Below are 16,475 nucleotides of genomic sequence, written 5' to 3'. Positions count from 1 at the left end.
TTTTTTGGTACAGCTAACTAAAAAGTGGCCATTTTGGCGTTTATGCCGTTTTGGCTTGGCAACTTCGAACTATTGAGATAGTAGTCGGGGTCAGCTCTACACACGTCCCGACCAATATATCTGGCAAAAAGTAAAATTATTATTTTACTTACATTTTGTCTAAACATAATATGTATAGGCCGTGTTTTTTAATTTCGAACGTCATAATTGGGTGTACAAAAAGTGCAACATTTTAAAAGTGCCTACCACTCCAAGTAGTAAATTCTCATAGTTAAAATGTCATTTGTGTATAAATAGATCATTAAAATTGAAAGATGTTGGAATAGCAAGACCACACGACCAAATCCGTTATCCTAAGAGTCGGAATGACTCATTTTTGTCGTGCGACAAGCCTACTTACGGTTTTTGGGTCCAACAGTCAAACCCAATATTGTCAGCCCCGACAGTCACATGGTCGTGGTCAGGTCAGAGCGTGTGTAGACGTTTTAAATAAATTTGTTAAACCCTGTTTTGGTTCACTTCATCCCTAAATCCACAGATAAATACAACCATATGTACGTGATTCAGAATCTAGGTTTGTTCCAACACAACGAAAAACCGTCATCTAACGATCAAGCTTCTGCGCGCAGTAAACAAAATAATACGTTCCATGGGTTATTTTGTTTACTGCGCAGAAGCGTGATCGTTACATAACGGTTTTGGATCCAACAGTCCAAACCTATTAGGTTTGTTCCAACACAACGAAAATCGGTCATGTAACGATCACGCTCCTGCGCCGTAAACAAAATAACCCATGGAACGTATTATTTTGTTTACTGCGCAGGAGCGTGATCCATGACGGTTTTTGTTGTGACGGAACAAAATTGACATTGACAGTTTGAATTATGTTTAGAACTATTACAAACGGCCAACTCTATGATTACTCCGGTCAACTTACACATCCGAGGTTACAAAAATTACCATCAAGCTGAAAATTGGCAGGATTGTTCAAAATACCATTGTAAATCAAATCTAAAAAGTCCTCATAAATCCGACCCGAGCTAAAAGATTTACGCGGGGTCAAAGGTCACCAAATATAGTTTTTAGCGATTTTCATCGAAACGGTAAGTTTTACCATAAAATTAGTTCTAATAAAAAACGTAGACTAGATGATTATCTATAGAAAATGTCTTATTACTTTTTTTCCTAAGAGCCACCGTTTTAGAGATACAACGATTCAAAAAGTTGTAATCGTCAAAATATGCGCACACGTGTATACAGCACCTTTGAGGTAGTGTACTTAACGCGTTTTATTGTGGTTTCCCCAGTAGGCCTATTCCACGGATCTGTTATGATTCTGTTTAATTTGAAGCTATTGAATAATTGATATTTCATCAAAAAAGAATGTGTGTGTACTTTGTACGCACGTAAGAAGATATTCTTCTGTTATATAGGTAATTTAAACGAAGTAAACATAAAAAACCATACTGAAGTAAACTTACTGAAGTAAACATACTTAACAGGTTATTTGTATTTTATTTGAAAATTAAACTAACTTTCTTATCTACCTCTTTCAGAAAAATGTTTATTAAAATAACGAAAAATAAAAAAAAGTATGAATCGTCCAGGATTAGAACCCGCGACCTTCCGTGTGCTTCCGTTCTCTGTCCCACCGCTCTGCCAACTACGCCATCGAGCCACTTGAATTGACACCTAAGTTTCGGATATAATTACACAACACGGCGACAAACTGTAAAAATGTTATGCCTACATATTTTATTATTTTACTACAGGGAAACACAAATCCAAAAACACAAGAATTATAATAAATAATACATTTCCTAAAACCACTAATATATTCTTTTAATGACTTATTTGCACGGTTACAGATACATTCATACCTATCTTGAAAGATTAGCAATGAACTACATACTGTCAGTGTGCGCAGGCGCGTGGTTCATGTACAATTTTACCCTCAATCGATTCGCCGCTAAAGAAGAATATCTTCAAAAATTCATCAACTCTTTAACTACTTGCATTGATTAATGTTTTTATACCACGTTCAACGGTAACAATTTCACCCGCAGTTAAAATTTTAGCACAAATAAATCAATATTCTGACATTTTTGTTATAACAATGAAAATAACACGAAATAGGTTAAAAAATATAGGTTTAACGCGTATTTTCACTCCGGACTACGGAGTAGTACTCAAGACTAATTAATACCTCGAGGGTGTCATCTACCTGAAGGATTTCGCCTCCCGGGAAGATTACGGTGTAATTTGCATAATAGTAAACAAACTAAATTTGCTTAAAGTTTATTGTGTACTGAAATGTTTATTAGTACTTAGCAATAATTCAATAAATATTTTGCCTATAAAGTTGGCTTTCATTATTATATTCAAACCCTTCTGAGAAAAGAATAGGTAGGCTTGCTATGCTATAAGATCTGTTTCGAATGAACTCAATTTAGCATCTTCCAAAATAACATATTGTTCTTTGTTCGAGTCACATCTTCGTTGTGGTCTTCCTTTTTGGGGTTCTGGTACAGCTTGCCCAATTCGATGTTATTTTCAAATTACAAAAAAGAGCAATAAGATATCTGTTTGGCTTCAGAAGAACAACACCTATATTTTAGAAACTGTTTGCTTAATTCGTAGACATCTACATGTCTTTCCACCAAGACGTAATCATGACTACGTCACGAGAAATTCTACCTTTGACGTCTATTTACCGACCCCGTCCTCTGAGTTAGCAAAGGAATCTATATTATATTCCGCAAAAAACTTTACAACCATCTCCCTCTACAACTTAAATCTTAAATCAATTTAAATCTGCAGCATCTTTCCCCAAATTCCGTAAACTGACAAAAGTCTATCTATCTGAAAGATTTTCTTAATCAATAGAAGATTTTCTCAGTAGAAGATTTTCTTAATCAATAACTAAGAAATTACAGTACCCTTTGCACAAGTAGTATTTTTATTATTTTTTTATCTATATTTTATTTGGGTGTCATATGCAACAGCTTAACTTTTAAACTTATTAATTACTAGGTAGACTATGCAATTTGCAATTTATTTAAATTTTTAAATTTTGCAATTAATTCTTTCTGTTTAACTTCATTATTACTATTGTTATTTTTAGTTATATTGACGATTTATGGAATTTTAGTAAATTGAATTATTGTCATTGTTTTGTTTTCTTGAATATTGCATCCCTCGGTAGACCGCAAGCTGTAAAGTAGAAACATTATCATATTTATGATATCTTATATTATTATGTATAATATGAGTTAAGCTGACCGATAGAATATTATGTTTACTTGTATGACAGCTTCAGTGATGTGGTACTACTTCAGGTGTACTATGACGATTAGAACTCTTTCAACTCTTTGAATCGTTGTATCTCAAAAACGGTGACTGTTACGGAAAAAAGGATTAAGATATTTTTTATAGATAATTATCTAATCTACATTTTTTGTTAGAACTAATTTTATGATAAAACTTACCGTTTCGCTGAAAATCGCTAAAAATTATATTTGGTGACCTTTGACCCCGCATAAAATTTTTAGCTCGGATCGGATTTATGAGGACTTTTAAGATTTCATTTAAAATGGTATTTTGAACAATCCTGCCAATTTTCAGCTTGATGGTAATTATTGTAACCTCACTCCTATTTTTGAGTCTAACTAGACCGGTCTAGGTATTTCCACTAATATTATTTTTATCAAAAAAGAACTTACCTCAGAGCTTAATGAGGATAATTGCCACCGGCTACTGAAATCCAGATCTTCCTTTAATCCGTTTTGCACACTAGTAGCTTTATCATCTTGACTAAGTCCGCCAACATTTGGGTATACCATAAAACTGTCGTAATCATTTTTCCTTTCTGCTGGAATATACTCTAAAGCACGGGGTTGATTATAGTCCAAAGCTTTTACTTTACTGCCCAAGGAACTTGGAGAATCACTATAAGCTGTGTTTTCCGTATCCTTGCTATCACTTTTCTCAAACGATGATTTTGTTTCACTCCCATTGCTAGAGTTATTGTTTCTGATATCTTCAGGAGGTAAAGACAAAACCTGAGAAGAGTTATTACCATTATTAGAGTTATTATTTCTGATATCTACGGGTGGTAAAGATAAAACCTGAGAAGTTTGCAATGTTGGATAGATATGGAAGCTATCGAAGAAGTCTTCTGTCTCCTTAGATTCTATAGATTTAGAGTCGAAAGATTCTTCCTGTGATATTGCTGGACAAACTTGGAAGCTGTTAAATGCATTACTGGTACTATTATTCGATTGGCCACAAACATCTACAGTGCTGGGACGGCGTTTTGCTACAGGACTTCTGGTAAGGTTATGTAAAACTTCAATTGGTTTATGCAGGACTGATTGAAGAAGAGGACTGGTGTTATTTGAACGGTTGATGGGATCCGATGGTAAGGTTGGTGTCATAACGTTCGGTACAGTTAAATGGTCTGATGATTTGTTTTTTGTATTTATTCTTAGTTTAACTGTAACAAATAGAACAACATATTATGTATTAAATTAAGATTATAATATTTATTTTTAATTTTAAAGAAATTGTAAATTTTTGTGAAACTGTTTTCTTGTCGCATGTCTAATTTAAGTATTAGGTTTATATGTGATTAAGCCACTAAAATCGTTCTCAAAAAAGATTATTCTACAAATTCCGGGAAGACTGTATATCCTAATTTTATTAGGATATCTATGTCTTTTCAAAAATTGGCATACTTGGCTTAGATCTTACAGGCCACAGCAAATGTGTGGTTAAACAAATTGTTTTAAGGGTGTTGTTATTACCCTAGGGATATCAAATTCTTACTGTTTTTTTGTGTTAATTTGTTTGTGTACGTTGTATCATCTAAATCTACGTCATTGTAGGAGGCTAAAAACAACGATTAACGCTGCACATAATTACGTAAGAACCTCATCTAAAAATAAGAAAATGATGAAACTGGAGGATGAAGTCAAACATGTAAAATGGGATATTAGAGGAATTAGCGAAATCAACAGGAGAGGTGAATATCAGGTCAAATTAAAATCAGGCAAAATATTCCACTATAAAGGGGAAAGAAGAAAATCGACAATTGGAGGAATATATTTATTACCACACAAGAAATTACAGAAAAAGGCAGAGAGCATTGACTGAATTTCTGCAAAAGTTATGTAGGTATATAAATCAAAGACTGAATAAGATAATCTGAAAATAATCCAGGTATACGCCCCCACCAGCGATTACGAAGATGGACTTGTTGAAGCCCTCTAAGAGAAAAGCGAAAGAGCAAAAAAGCAGGAATCGGTTCACTAAAATCCGATAATGCGAGATTTTAACGGCAAACACGGAAGGAAAACGACGAAGAAGAATTGTCAATCAGAGATTTTGGAATTGCAGTAAAAAACGAAAGAGGCGAAATGCTTACTAATTCTCTCTTTCAACACAAAGTGTATACAATGAACACTTTTTTTCAGAAGAAACGGAATAGAAAATGGACGTGGCTTAGTCCAGACGGAAGAACTAAAAGTGAGTATGATTTTAAAATAACAGACAAAAAACAAATTGGTCAAGATGTAACTGTACTCCACAAACTATCAGTAGGAGTTGATCACAGACCAGTAAGACCCATGGTAACGGTAAACCTACAAAGAAAAAACGCTGAATATACAGGGTGTAACAAAAATACAGGTCATAAATTAAACCACATATTTTGGGACCAAAAATAGTTCGAATGAACCTAACTTACCTTAGTACAAATATGCACACAAAAAAAGTTACAGCCCTTTGAAGTTACAAAATGAAAATCGATTTTTTCGAATATGTCGAAAACTATTAGAGATTTTTTGTTGAAAGTGGACATGTGGCATTCTTATGGCAAGAACATCTTAAAGAAAAATTATAGTGAAATTTGTGCACCCCATAAAAATTTTATGGGGGTTTTGTTCCCCTAAACCCCCCCAAACTTTTGTGCCCGTTTCAAATAAATTATTATTCTGGTGCCATTAGTTCAATTAAATATTTCTAAAACTTTTTTGCCTCTTATTATTTTTTTGGTAAGGCAGTTTTTATCGAGTTGCGGCTTCCTTTTTAACATGTTTACATAAAAATTTTATGAGGGTTTTGTTCCTTTAAACCCCCCAAATGTTTGTATACGTTCCAATTAAACTATAACTGCGGTACCATTAGTTAAACACAGTGTTTTTAAAACTTTTTTGCGTCTTTGTATTTTTTTGATGAAGCATCTTTTATCGAGATGTGGCTTCTTTTTTAATATGGTTCAAAATATACCTAAAAATTTAAATCATAAATAAATTTTCATATTATTACAAAGTGTCCATAATCGTACTTTACCATATACAAATATGTGGTGGATTTGACAATTCAAATATCTCGATAAAAACTGACTTTCGGAAAAGTACTAACAGACAAAAAAGTTTTTAATAACTTGTGTTTAACTAATGGCGCTACAATAATAATTAAATTGAAACGTACACAAAAGTTTGGGGGGTTTAAAGGAAACAAACCCCCATAAATTTTTTATGGGGTGTCCAAATTTCATTATAATTTTTTCCTAAAATAATACTGCCATAACAATACCACATGTCCATTTTTAATAAAAAATCTCTAATAGTTTTCGATATATTGGAAAAAATCGATTTTCATTTTGTAACTTCAAAGGGCTGTAACTTTTTTTCCGTGCACATTTGTACTAAGGTAAGTTAGGTTCAATCGAACTATTTTTGGTCCCAGAATACACGATTAAATTTATGACCTGTATTTTTGTTACACCCTGTATAACCGAAACTTTACAGAGCAATAATTCCAAACATTTAAGTATCGACGATCACAAAAAATTAATATCAGACTCAGTTAAAAACACACAACCCAAATTTTACAAGAAAAATAACACTAATATTGAAAAAAATAGCAAAGATGCAAGAGTCCTAATGGTAATACCATGAAACCTAAGCAAGAAAAAAAGGGAAACACAGAAGAATATAACAAACAAAAGAAAAGAATTTCAGCAGAAATTAGAAAATATCTAATAAAATAAATATCCACGTAATTACTCAAACAGTAGACGAGAACAAAGGTTTAGAGATAATCAAAAGAGGACTTACACAAAGTAAAAAAGAAATAAACAAGCTCATAGACAAAAGCGGAATGGCATCCAGCGATAAATAGGATATTCTGAAAATAACTACTGATTTTTGGTATGGAGACCTGTATACCAGCCGAAGACCACAAAAAAATTTTCAGGGCTACACGAATACACAGAAAGTATTAGATAAGGTAGAGGAATAAGACAATGAGACGATATTGTTCAAGAAAAATGGTAAAGGACTTAACTCCGCATATGAGGTGGCGCCCAGATTTTATTAATCTTCCACCGGTATATAGGACTCTACCGGCAAGGTAGTAACCATCCATTCAATAATTTTTTAAGAAAGAAAAATTGATCAGGAGCAATCAAAGGGAACAGCTTCAATCTAGTCCAGGGTAATAAGGTTTTTTCCATGACACTCGAGCAGCCAGGGTACTGAAGCGTTTTTTCGACAGGTAATACCTATAAGAGCAAATTGTAAATATTTCCTGCGTAGGATCTGGCGGCCATTTTTGTTTATAAACAATTAAATGTCAAAAATGGCATTTTCCCTTTTTTTTCAAATCAATGGAAAACAGTGAAACTTATGGTTTTTTTAGTACAAATATCTTCGAGATTATGGAAAAATCTTTAAAATGACGTATTACAAAGTTTGATTTACTCATTTATTGTTAATATAATTGAGAAAGAAGGTCGGAATTGCAAAAAAAATTAATTTCGCAATATCTATTATAAAAATTATTGTATAGCTTTGAAATTTTTGTCATATAAGGGATCTTTGGTGCTTAATATGTGATAAAAATTTCAAAGCGATTCATTTAATTGTTTAAATTTTATTCAATTTGTTTATCCCAGAGAGCATTTTTTTTGCAATAATATAAGTCAGAAAAAATGACGTTAAAACCATTCCACAGGTGTCAAATGAAAGAGCATGAGCTATATTTTCAACTTGGTTTAAAAAAAGCGAATAAAAAATGCATTTATTAGTAATAAATAATTATGCAAAAGTATCGTAAATCTTTCCTTATAAACTTTTTATTTTGTTATATAAGAAATTATATATATTTATCCCAATTTTTAATCAATTATGATATAAATAACATTACTTGGTAGTTGTGCACTTAAAACAGGGTAAAAAAAGTTAATTTTTTTGGAAAAAGTTATTCAAAAAGTTTGTAAGGGAAGATTTACATACTTTTGCATAATTATTTATTACTAATAAATGCATTTTTTATTCGCTTTCTCTAAACCAAGTTGAAAACATAGCTCATGCTCTTCTATTTGACAGCTGTGGAATGGTTCTAACGCCATTTTTTCTGACTTATGTTATTTCAAAAAAAAATGCTCTCTGAGATAAACAATTCGAATAAAATTTAAACAATTGAATGAATCGTTTTGAAATTTTTATCATATATTAAGCACCAAAGAACCCTTATTTGACAAAAATTTCAAATCTGTACACTAATTTTTACAGCAGTTATTGCGAAAATAATTCTTTTTGCAATTCCGACCTTTTTTCTCAATTATATTAACAATAAATGAGTATATCAAACTTTGTAATATGTCATTTTAAAGTTTTTTCCATAATCTCAAATATATTTGTACTAAAGAAATCATAAGTTTCATTGTTTTCCATTGATTTGAAAAAAAAAGCAAAGAATGCCATTTTTTGACAGTTAATTGTTTATAAATAAAAATGGCCACCAGATCCTACGCATGAAATAGTTACAATTTGTTCCTATAGGTATTACTTGTCGCAAAAACGCTTCAGTACCCTGGCTGCTGAAGTGTCACGAACAGCGTATATTTTTGTCTTATTACCCTGGCCTAATCAGCCGAAACCATGGAAATGCCTATATACCAAGTTTTAATTGTTTTCATCAGGAGTTTTCATTAATTATAGATACCTTCGATATTTTAACTCCAAATCTATTAGAGTTCTTGCTTGGAACATAAGAAAAGTTTATGGCTCTAACACTTCTCTTTTCAGAGTTATTGCCCTGATGGATAAACAACGACCCGATATTTTAAGGCTTGCCTGCCTGCTCATTAACACTATAATTAAGAAAGTACGGGAATAATTTGCTTTATAATCCATTAAAATTCTATATAAATTTTGATTACAATGTATACTTATTTTAATTTTGTATAAAAAAATTAAGCACCACTCACAAACTATTATTATTTTCTCAGTATATTGATCTCTTCATCAGCGACTAGTTCAAGGACTAGATGGTCTAGATACCTGGCATAAACCTAATAACAAAAGCTATAAAAAGTGATTTAGTGATTTGTTGAATACAAACCAACCTTAGACTAACTCAGGGAATCGTAAACATTTGCATTTCAAAGCAAATTTACATAATGCTCTTTACATTTGTGGTGAAATATAAGCAAAAGAGCAATATGGTGTACGCTTTATTTAATGTATATAAAAAGTGCTATCAGTAGAACTGGTCTTTAATTAACAAGCGAAACGTTTAAGTTTTTCTTTGGAATATACAGGGTGGCTGGCCTGGACGAAAACGAAACGGAGGCATTATCAGGAACTACGACAACATTTTTAAAAAACTCGGGGCCAGGTCATTTTTTAAATAAAGGACGACACATTTTTCCGGTATTTTCCATTATTTTCCTTTGACCACTAAGGCAGGATAAGAATCACCCTGACAATTCATAAATTCATAAAAAATATATTTTAAATATAATATTTTTAGCTGTTTACTCAAGGGTTGTTGCCACTATACATAAGTGTTATTAGACCAGTAATAACCTATCGGTCGGCAACGTGGTGGACAAAAACGCAATAATCGTTAGCAATAAGGCTGCTAGGTAACACAAAGGCTAGCATGCCTGTGTATTGTGGGGGCCATAAAAACAACTCATACAGCAGCGTTGGAAGTCCTGCTGTATCTACCACCACTTCATATCTTTATACATGAGGAAGCCAGATCAGTGACGTACAGATTAATGCATGGGTGAATTGGTAAGTGCTCGGTAAGTCTATCTAAACATGTCACTGCTTTCCAGGAGGAAATAACGGCAATCCATCAATGCACGGAAGAAATAGAAAAGCAGGAAAGAAGGTTCCATTTAATTGCTATCTTCGCAGATAGCCAGGTAGTTCTTAATTCACTCAATTCTGTAGAATTCAATTCTAAGCTAGTATTGTATTGTGTAGGTGCTCTAAATAAACTAGGAGACCGTAGAAAGGTTACTGTAGCCTAGATTCTGTCACCTGGAAGAAGAAACAACAGAGCACATTATATGTCAGTGTGACAATCTGGCAAATGTGCGGTTCTTGGCATTAGGAGAAGAAAATCCACCGGCAAATAGCCACATTGAAGTTTCAGTCTCGAAGCTATTAGACCTTTTAAAAAGGGTCAGGCTAGAGAATGTAATCTAGGACTAGAAAACCATAATAGATCTGAAAAAATCGTAGTATAATAGGTCAAAAGGCCACCTCTTTAAATCCCTATATAGCTATCTATATTTGGCATAAACCTAATAACAAAAGCTATAAAAGTTGATTTAGTGATTTGTTGAATACATACCAACCATAGACTAACTCAGGGAGTCGTAAACTTACATTTCAAAGCAAATTTACATCATGCTCTTTACAGTTGCGGTGAAATATAAGCAAAAGAGCAATATGGTGTACATTTAGTTAGTTTATGTAAAAAGTACCATTAGTAGAATTGTTTTTTAATTAACGAGCGAAAAATTTAGGTTTTCTCTGGAATATAAAAGGTAGCGGGACGAAAACCAAACAGATGCACCATCAGAACCTACGAAAACATTTTTGGAAAACTCTCGGAGACAGGTCAAATTTTGATTAAGAGTAACACATTTGTCTAGTATTTTCGATTATTTTCCTTTGACCACTAAGTAAGAGTAACAATCACGTCAATCACCAACATTTTTTAAAGGCAATGGGAGTGTTGCAGTTTTGAATCTGTTTATAAATATAATTAAAATAATAACATACTTTTCTCTAGTTTTGTTTCGACTCATATATGTACTTAGCCAAAATTTCGCTGGCCAAGACCTAGCCACACCGAACAATATATATTATATTGCTGTTAATACAATGTTGCGAACAATGGACTGGTTGTCGATACAATGTCGAGAACAATGAGAATTATGGGTCATTCAACGAATATACGACTCTCTTGGATTATTTCGACAACGAATATTTTACTGTGCAAAATATGAAGAACGAAAGTAAATTGAAAATTACATTGTTGTTTATTGGAATAATTATTAGAGCCATTTACTTTCGTACTTTACATGTTGCACAGTAAGATATTCGTTGTCGAGATAATCCAAGAGAGGCGTATATTCGTTAAATGACCATAGTGTAACAAGTGTGTTAAGTCGAAATTTCAAATCGCTGCTTGGGTAGTTATACACACACGCGTTGCCTAGTACTCGAAAAATCATCCTTTAACGAGCCGCCCTTTAGGCAAGTGAAAAAATCTGCCAAAAATCTAATCAAAATTGTTCCTGCCAGTCGAAGAAGGCGTCGCTTGCGCTCTTACCAGCGCCGCTTCAGTTCCATGGGGTAAAGTACCACTTACATATTAGTGAACACATTATTTGTTAATAATTGATGGATTCGACCGTTACTTGATGGAAGTTCATTTTATCTAACAATAAAACACTGAAAACGTTTGGCAAACGTATACTGGCAAGATAACAACAAAAATAGCCAGATACATAAAAAAGAAAGGAATAACACCAGCTTTCAGAACTAACAACAACTTAAGCAATTATATTAAGAACAATAAAAGCCGAAAGAGAAAGCAACTACAGTGATGTGTACAAACTAACTTGTGGTGACTGTCCGAAAACGTACATCGGTCAAACTGGCAGAACTTTTGACAAACGGATAGCAGAACACAAAAGGGCATTCAACAATAGAAAAACAGACACTTCCACATACGCACTTCACCTTCTAGATTATATTCATTCTTTCAATGAAGAGTTTCAAATTCTGCATATTCAAAATAAAGGCATTAAGCTATCTTTTTTAGAATCTATGGAAATTAATAAACTGAAAAATACAGATATAATTCTGAATGACCAACTCGAGACAAACAGCTCCCCACTCCTCAACCTCTTCAGTTGAAGACTTAAAAAGGCAAACACATTGTAAACTATATCACTTGAGAAAGGCACTCTGCCGAAACAGCTGTAGTCACTTAGTTATAATAAATTTTGTGGAGGTATAGAAAACAAACGTTTTCAGTGTTTTATTGTTAGACATTATTTGTTACCAAATCATACTGTTGCTCTGATATTTCAAATGCGTTTATTGAAATAACGTAGTTAATTGCTGCAAATTCATATTGGTTCGTGTAGAACTCTATCTCGGCTTGTGTGAGCTTCAATTTTTAATAAATATGCTGAAACATACAGTGACAATTTACGATTTTTGTTAGGAATAAACCACAATTATAGTTTAAAATTAAGTATATTTTACGTTAAAAAAAACAACAAACACATTGAGATCTATTTTATCTAAAACTACACAACAATGAACAAGAAAAAACAAAGAATGGTATTTATAAAATACATATAAAAATATACATAAAATTTAGATAGAACATCTTCTTTTTCTCCTAGTGCCACCTCCACGAATTAAGGCCTTTTGCCTTTTAATGGTGGTCAAATGTTCTCTGTCTCTTGCCATTCTGTGCAACACCATTTCGGTCGTAATATGATCGGTCCATGGTATTTTCAAAATTCTCTTAAAAAGGCACATCTCAAAAGCTCCCAGCTTTCTCATGAAGTCAACATTTAACAGTCCAAGCTTCGATAACATAAAGAAGAATAGAGTGGATATAACATCAAGACCATAAAATGTTGTCTTTTTAATGACACACCAAATGCTATGATTTTTTTGTGGCGGGCATTTTTAAGTCGATTGGACGGCCAAGTTGGCTGAGGCGCAGTCGATCGACAAATTTAGTGGATTTAGGATCGTGATTCGAGCCCCAGCCCGGTCATTTGAAATTAATAAAAGGCCAACGTCGTAATATAAAATTCAATAGAATCTACGACTTGGTCTGGAATAAACTGGAGTCTGATCGGCCTATGGAGGAGCGGTACGGCAAGGGATAAGAGCTTGCGGCTTGGTAAGACTCCTCCATAGATCCCTACCGAAGAGCGTTGATGCCTAATAACGGTGTGTATATATTTTTTTTTAAGTTAAAGTTGATTTCACGTAATCAAATGAACTAACTTCTAATGCGGTCGTCCCGGGCACGCAACACTCAAAATTATTGATTGTATCATTTTAACGTCATGAACATTAAAATATAAATATATTGAGAGGCAAAATTATGGAATAAATTATTTTTTTCGAGAATGGGAGAGTTTGGAGAAAAATCCCAAAATAGGTCGATTTTTATTTTTGAATTATGAGTTTTTGCCATAATATATAAAACTAGTGACGTCATCCATCTGGGAGTTCTGACAGCAGTAAAATATATTTTGAATTAAATAAATTATTACATACATCCTTATTTATGTGTGAATTAATTTAATGAAAAAATAATTTTTTGGTCACCTTTTATAATTAATTATGGTTATGTTTATATTGCTGAATAGAGAATTAAATAACCTTTTAAACGAGCTATCAGACGATCCCTATTCTGATTTAAAAAGTTATAGATTACGTCATCACCCTCAGATGGATGGCGTCACTAGTATGATACATATTCCAAAAAATCATAATTTAAAAATAAAAATCGAACTGTTTCGGAATTTCTCTCCAAAATCTCCCATTTTCAAAAAGATGAATTTATTCCAAAATGTTGCCCCTCTCTGTATATAATAATATTATGTCTTATTATCATTATGAATGAGTCAGATGATATTAAATTATTAGAATAATTTTTTTACCAAGTAAAAAACACAAAATTTGTTTAATTTAGTGTTTTGTATTTTGAGAACGATTTCCGATGTGGAAATCACAACCTCAAATGAACTTAATTTTAAAGTAAAATTGTGCATTACTCCCAACAAAAACAGTAAATTGCATTATGATGCCTCAAGAAAATAGCTTCACAACAATATACAAAATATATAGTAACAAACAATTTTTTGTAGAAATAATATTACTATTTGTCTAAAATAATAGCATATATATAGCATACAATTTTTTAATCATTAAATGGAAAGTGGCCTAAACTGAAGAACATAATAAAATTTAAAATGAATGTCTTGTGTATAGAGAATTATTGAAAAAGGGTATAGTCTAAGATACGATATAAGGTCGATTTGCACCGAACTGTTTAATGGATAAAAATTATTGGATATGTAATTTAGCATGTTAACAATTACAAAAAACAAGGGTTGCCCGATCTAATCTTTTCTAACTATAATTAATTAATAATTAAAAAAAATAAATTTTTTTTATGGATTAAAAAAAATTCGACCCAGGCAGATATTATTTCAGATTGTTTAGGTCATTTTAAACAAAAAAGGTCTTTTGTAATTTTTCTCTAAACTGATCATTTTCTAGTTATAAACAATTTAAAACTGAAAAAAGAACCAAAGATGACGATTTTCAAGGCTCAAACACCTAAGTATAAAATATCATTTTTGAAATTACGAAGTACCTAAATTCAAGTTTAAACCTTATTATTGTTTATTAAACATTGTTTTTTAGTTGTTAATGCCCGTCTCCCCACAAGAAACCTTCATAATTAATAATTAAAAAAATATGTTTTAGAATAAAACATGGTTAAAATTGTTATAGAAACCTGATAGAAAAAGGTTTGAACTTGAATTTATGTACTTGATGATTACAAAATAAAAATGATATTTTTTACTTGTTTTTGAGCCTTGAAAATTGTCATCTTTCGTTCTTTTTTCAGTTTTAAATTATTTATAACTCGAAAACGATCAACTTTAGAGAAAAATTACAAAAGACCTTTTTTGTTTAGAATGATCCAAGAAATAGTATAGTACAGTTGATCCAAAAGATGGCATAACCCAGACATCCAAAGTGAAAGTTATCCTTCAACACCAAATTGTTCTATATGGTCCACACAATGTCCAGAAAAAAGTCACACCATTTTGAGCGTCGGGTTTGGGGGGGGGAGAGGGGGGGGGGGGGAGAAATCGGTAAATTCGTAGTTTTTTAAGTTTTTCGCCAATATTTCTAAAACTATACGGTTTAGCATGAACAACCCTCTATAAAAAATTGTTCTACATTAAATTTGAAATAAAAAAGGCTCTATGCATAATCTTTCTAAAATGAATGGTTCCAAAGTTACGGAGGTAGTATAGTATAACTGGTCCAAAAAAAGGCCTAACACAAACATCCAAAGTAAAAGTTTTCCTCCAACACCAAAATGTTCTATATGGTCCACATATTGTTTAGTAAAAAGTTACACCATTTTGAGCGTCCGGTTTGGGAGGGAGATGGGAGAGAAGCCGGTAAATTAGTAGTTTTTTTACGTTTTTCGACAATATTTCTAAAACTATGCTTTAGCGTAAACAATGTTATATACAAAAATGTTCTACATGAAATTTAAAACAAAAAATGTTGTATACATAATTGTTATAAAATCAACGGTTCCAGAGTTACGGAGGGTGAAAGCCAAGTTTTTCGATAATTTTTATATTTTTTGGGCAATATTTATGATATAACTATACCAAAAACCCAGACATCCAAAGTGAAAGTTATCCTCCAACACCAAATTGTTCTATATGGTCCACATAATGTTCAGAAAAAAGTCACCCCATTTTGAGCGTCGGATTTGGGGGGGGAGAGGGGGGAGAAATCGGTAAATAAAAAAAGTATGAAAAACCTCCACTTTTCACCCTCCGTAACTCTGGAACCGTTGATTTTATAACAATTATGTATAGAACCTTTTTTGTTTTGAATTTTATGTAGAACATTTTTGTGTAGAACATTCCTTACGCTAAAGCATAGTTTTAGAAATATTGACGAAAAACCTAAAACAACTGCTGATTTACCGAATTCTCCCCCATCTCCTCCCCCCCCCCCCAAACCGGACGCTCAAAATGGTGTAACTTTTTACTGAACAATATGTGGACCATATAGAACAATTTGGTGTTGAAGGCAAACTTTTACTTTGGATGTCTGGGTTAGGCCTTTTTTTGGACCAATTATACTCTACCTCCGTAACTTTCGAACCGTTCATTTTAGAAGGGTTATGCATAAGGCCTTTTATATTTCAAATTTAATGTAGAAAAATTTTGTGTAGAAGGTTGTTCATGCTAAACCGCTTAGTTTTAGAAATATTGACGAAAAACGTAAAAAACTACGAATTTGCAGATTTCTCACCCCTCTCCCCCCCCCCCCCAAACCCGACGTTCAAAATGGTGTGAG

General features: G+C 32.6%; 1 protein-coding gene across 1 annotated transcript in view; it reads right to left on the bottom strand.

The window, feature by feature from the left end:
• LOC114341755 (uncharacterized) overlaps positions 1-16,475 on the bottom strand; it is a 262,233-nt gene that overhangs the window by 210,348 nt on the left and 35,410 nt on the right. Inside the window, exons 5-6 of the mRNA XM_050652139.1 lie at positions 14,234-14,240; positions 3,723-4,495 (exon numbers count right to left, since the gene is read on the bottom strand). Coding sequence (XP_050508096.1) covers positions 3,723-4,495; positions 14,234-14,240 — 780 coding nt within the window. The remainder of the gene's footprint in view (positions 1-3,722; positions 4,496-14,233; positions 14,241-16,475) is intronic.

The sequence above is a fragment of the Diabrotica virgifera genome, chromosome 5 (assembly GCF_917563875.1).
Source record: "Diabrotica virgifera virgifera chromosome 5, PGI_DIABVI_V3a".
Taxonomy (NCBI): domain Eukaryota; kingdom Metazoa; phylum Arthropoda; class Insecta; order Coleoptera; family Chrysomelidae; genus Diabrotica; species Diabrotica virgifera.
Note: the sequence above shows the minus strand (reverse complement) of the source record. Positions and strands in the feature narration are given on the sequence as shown.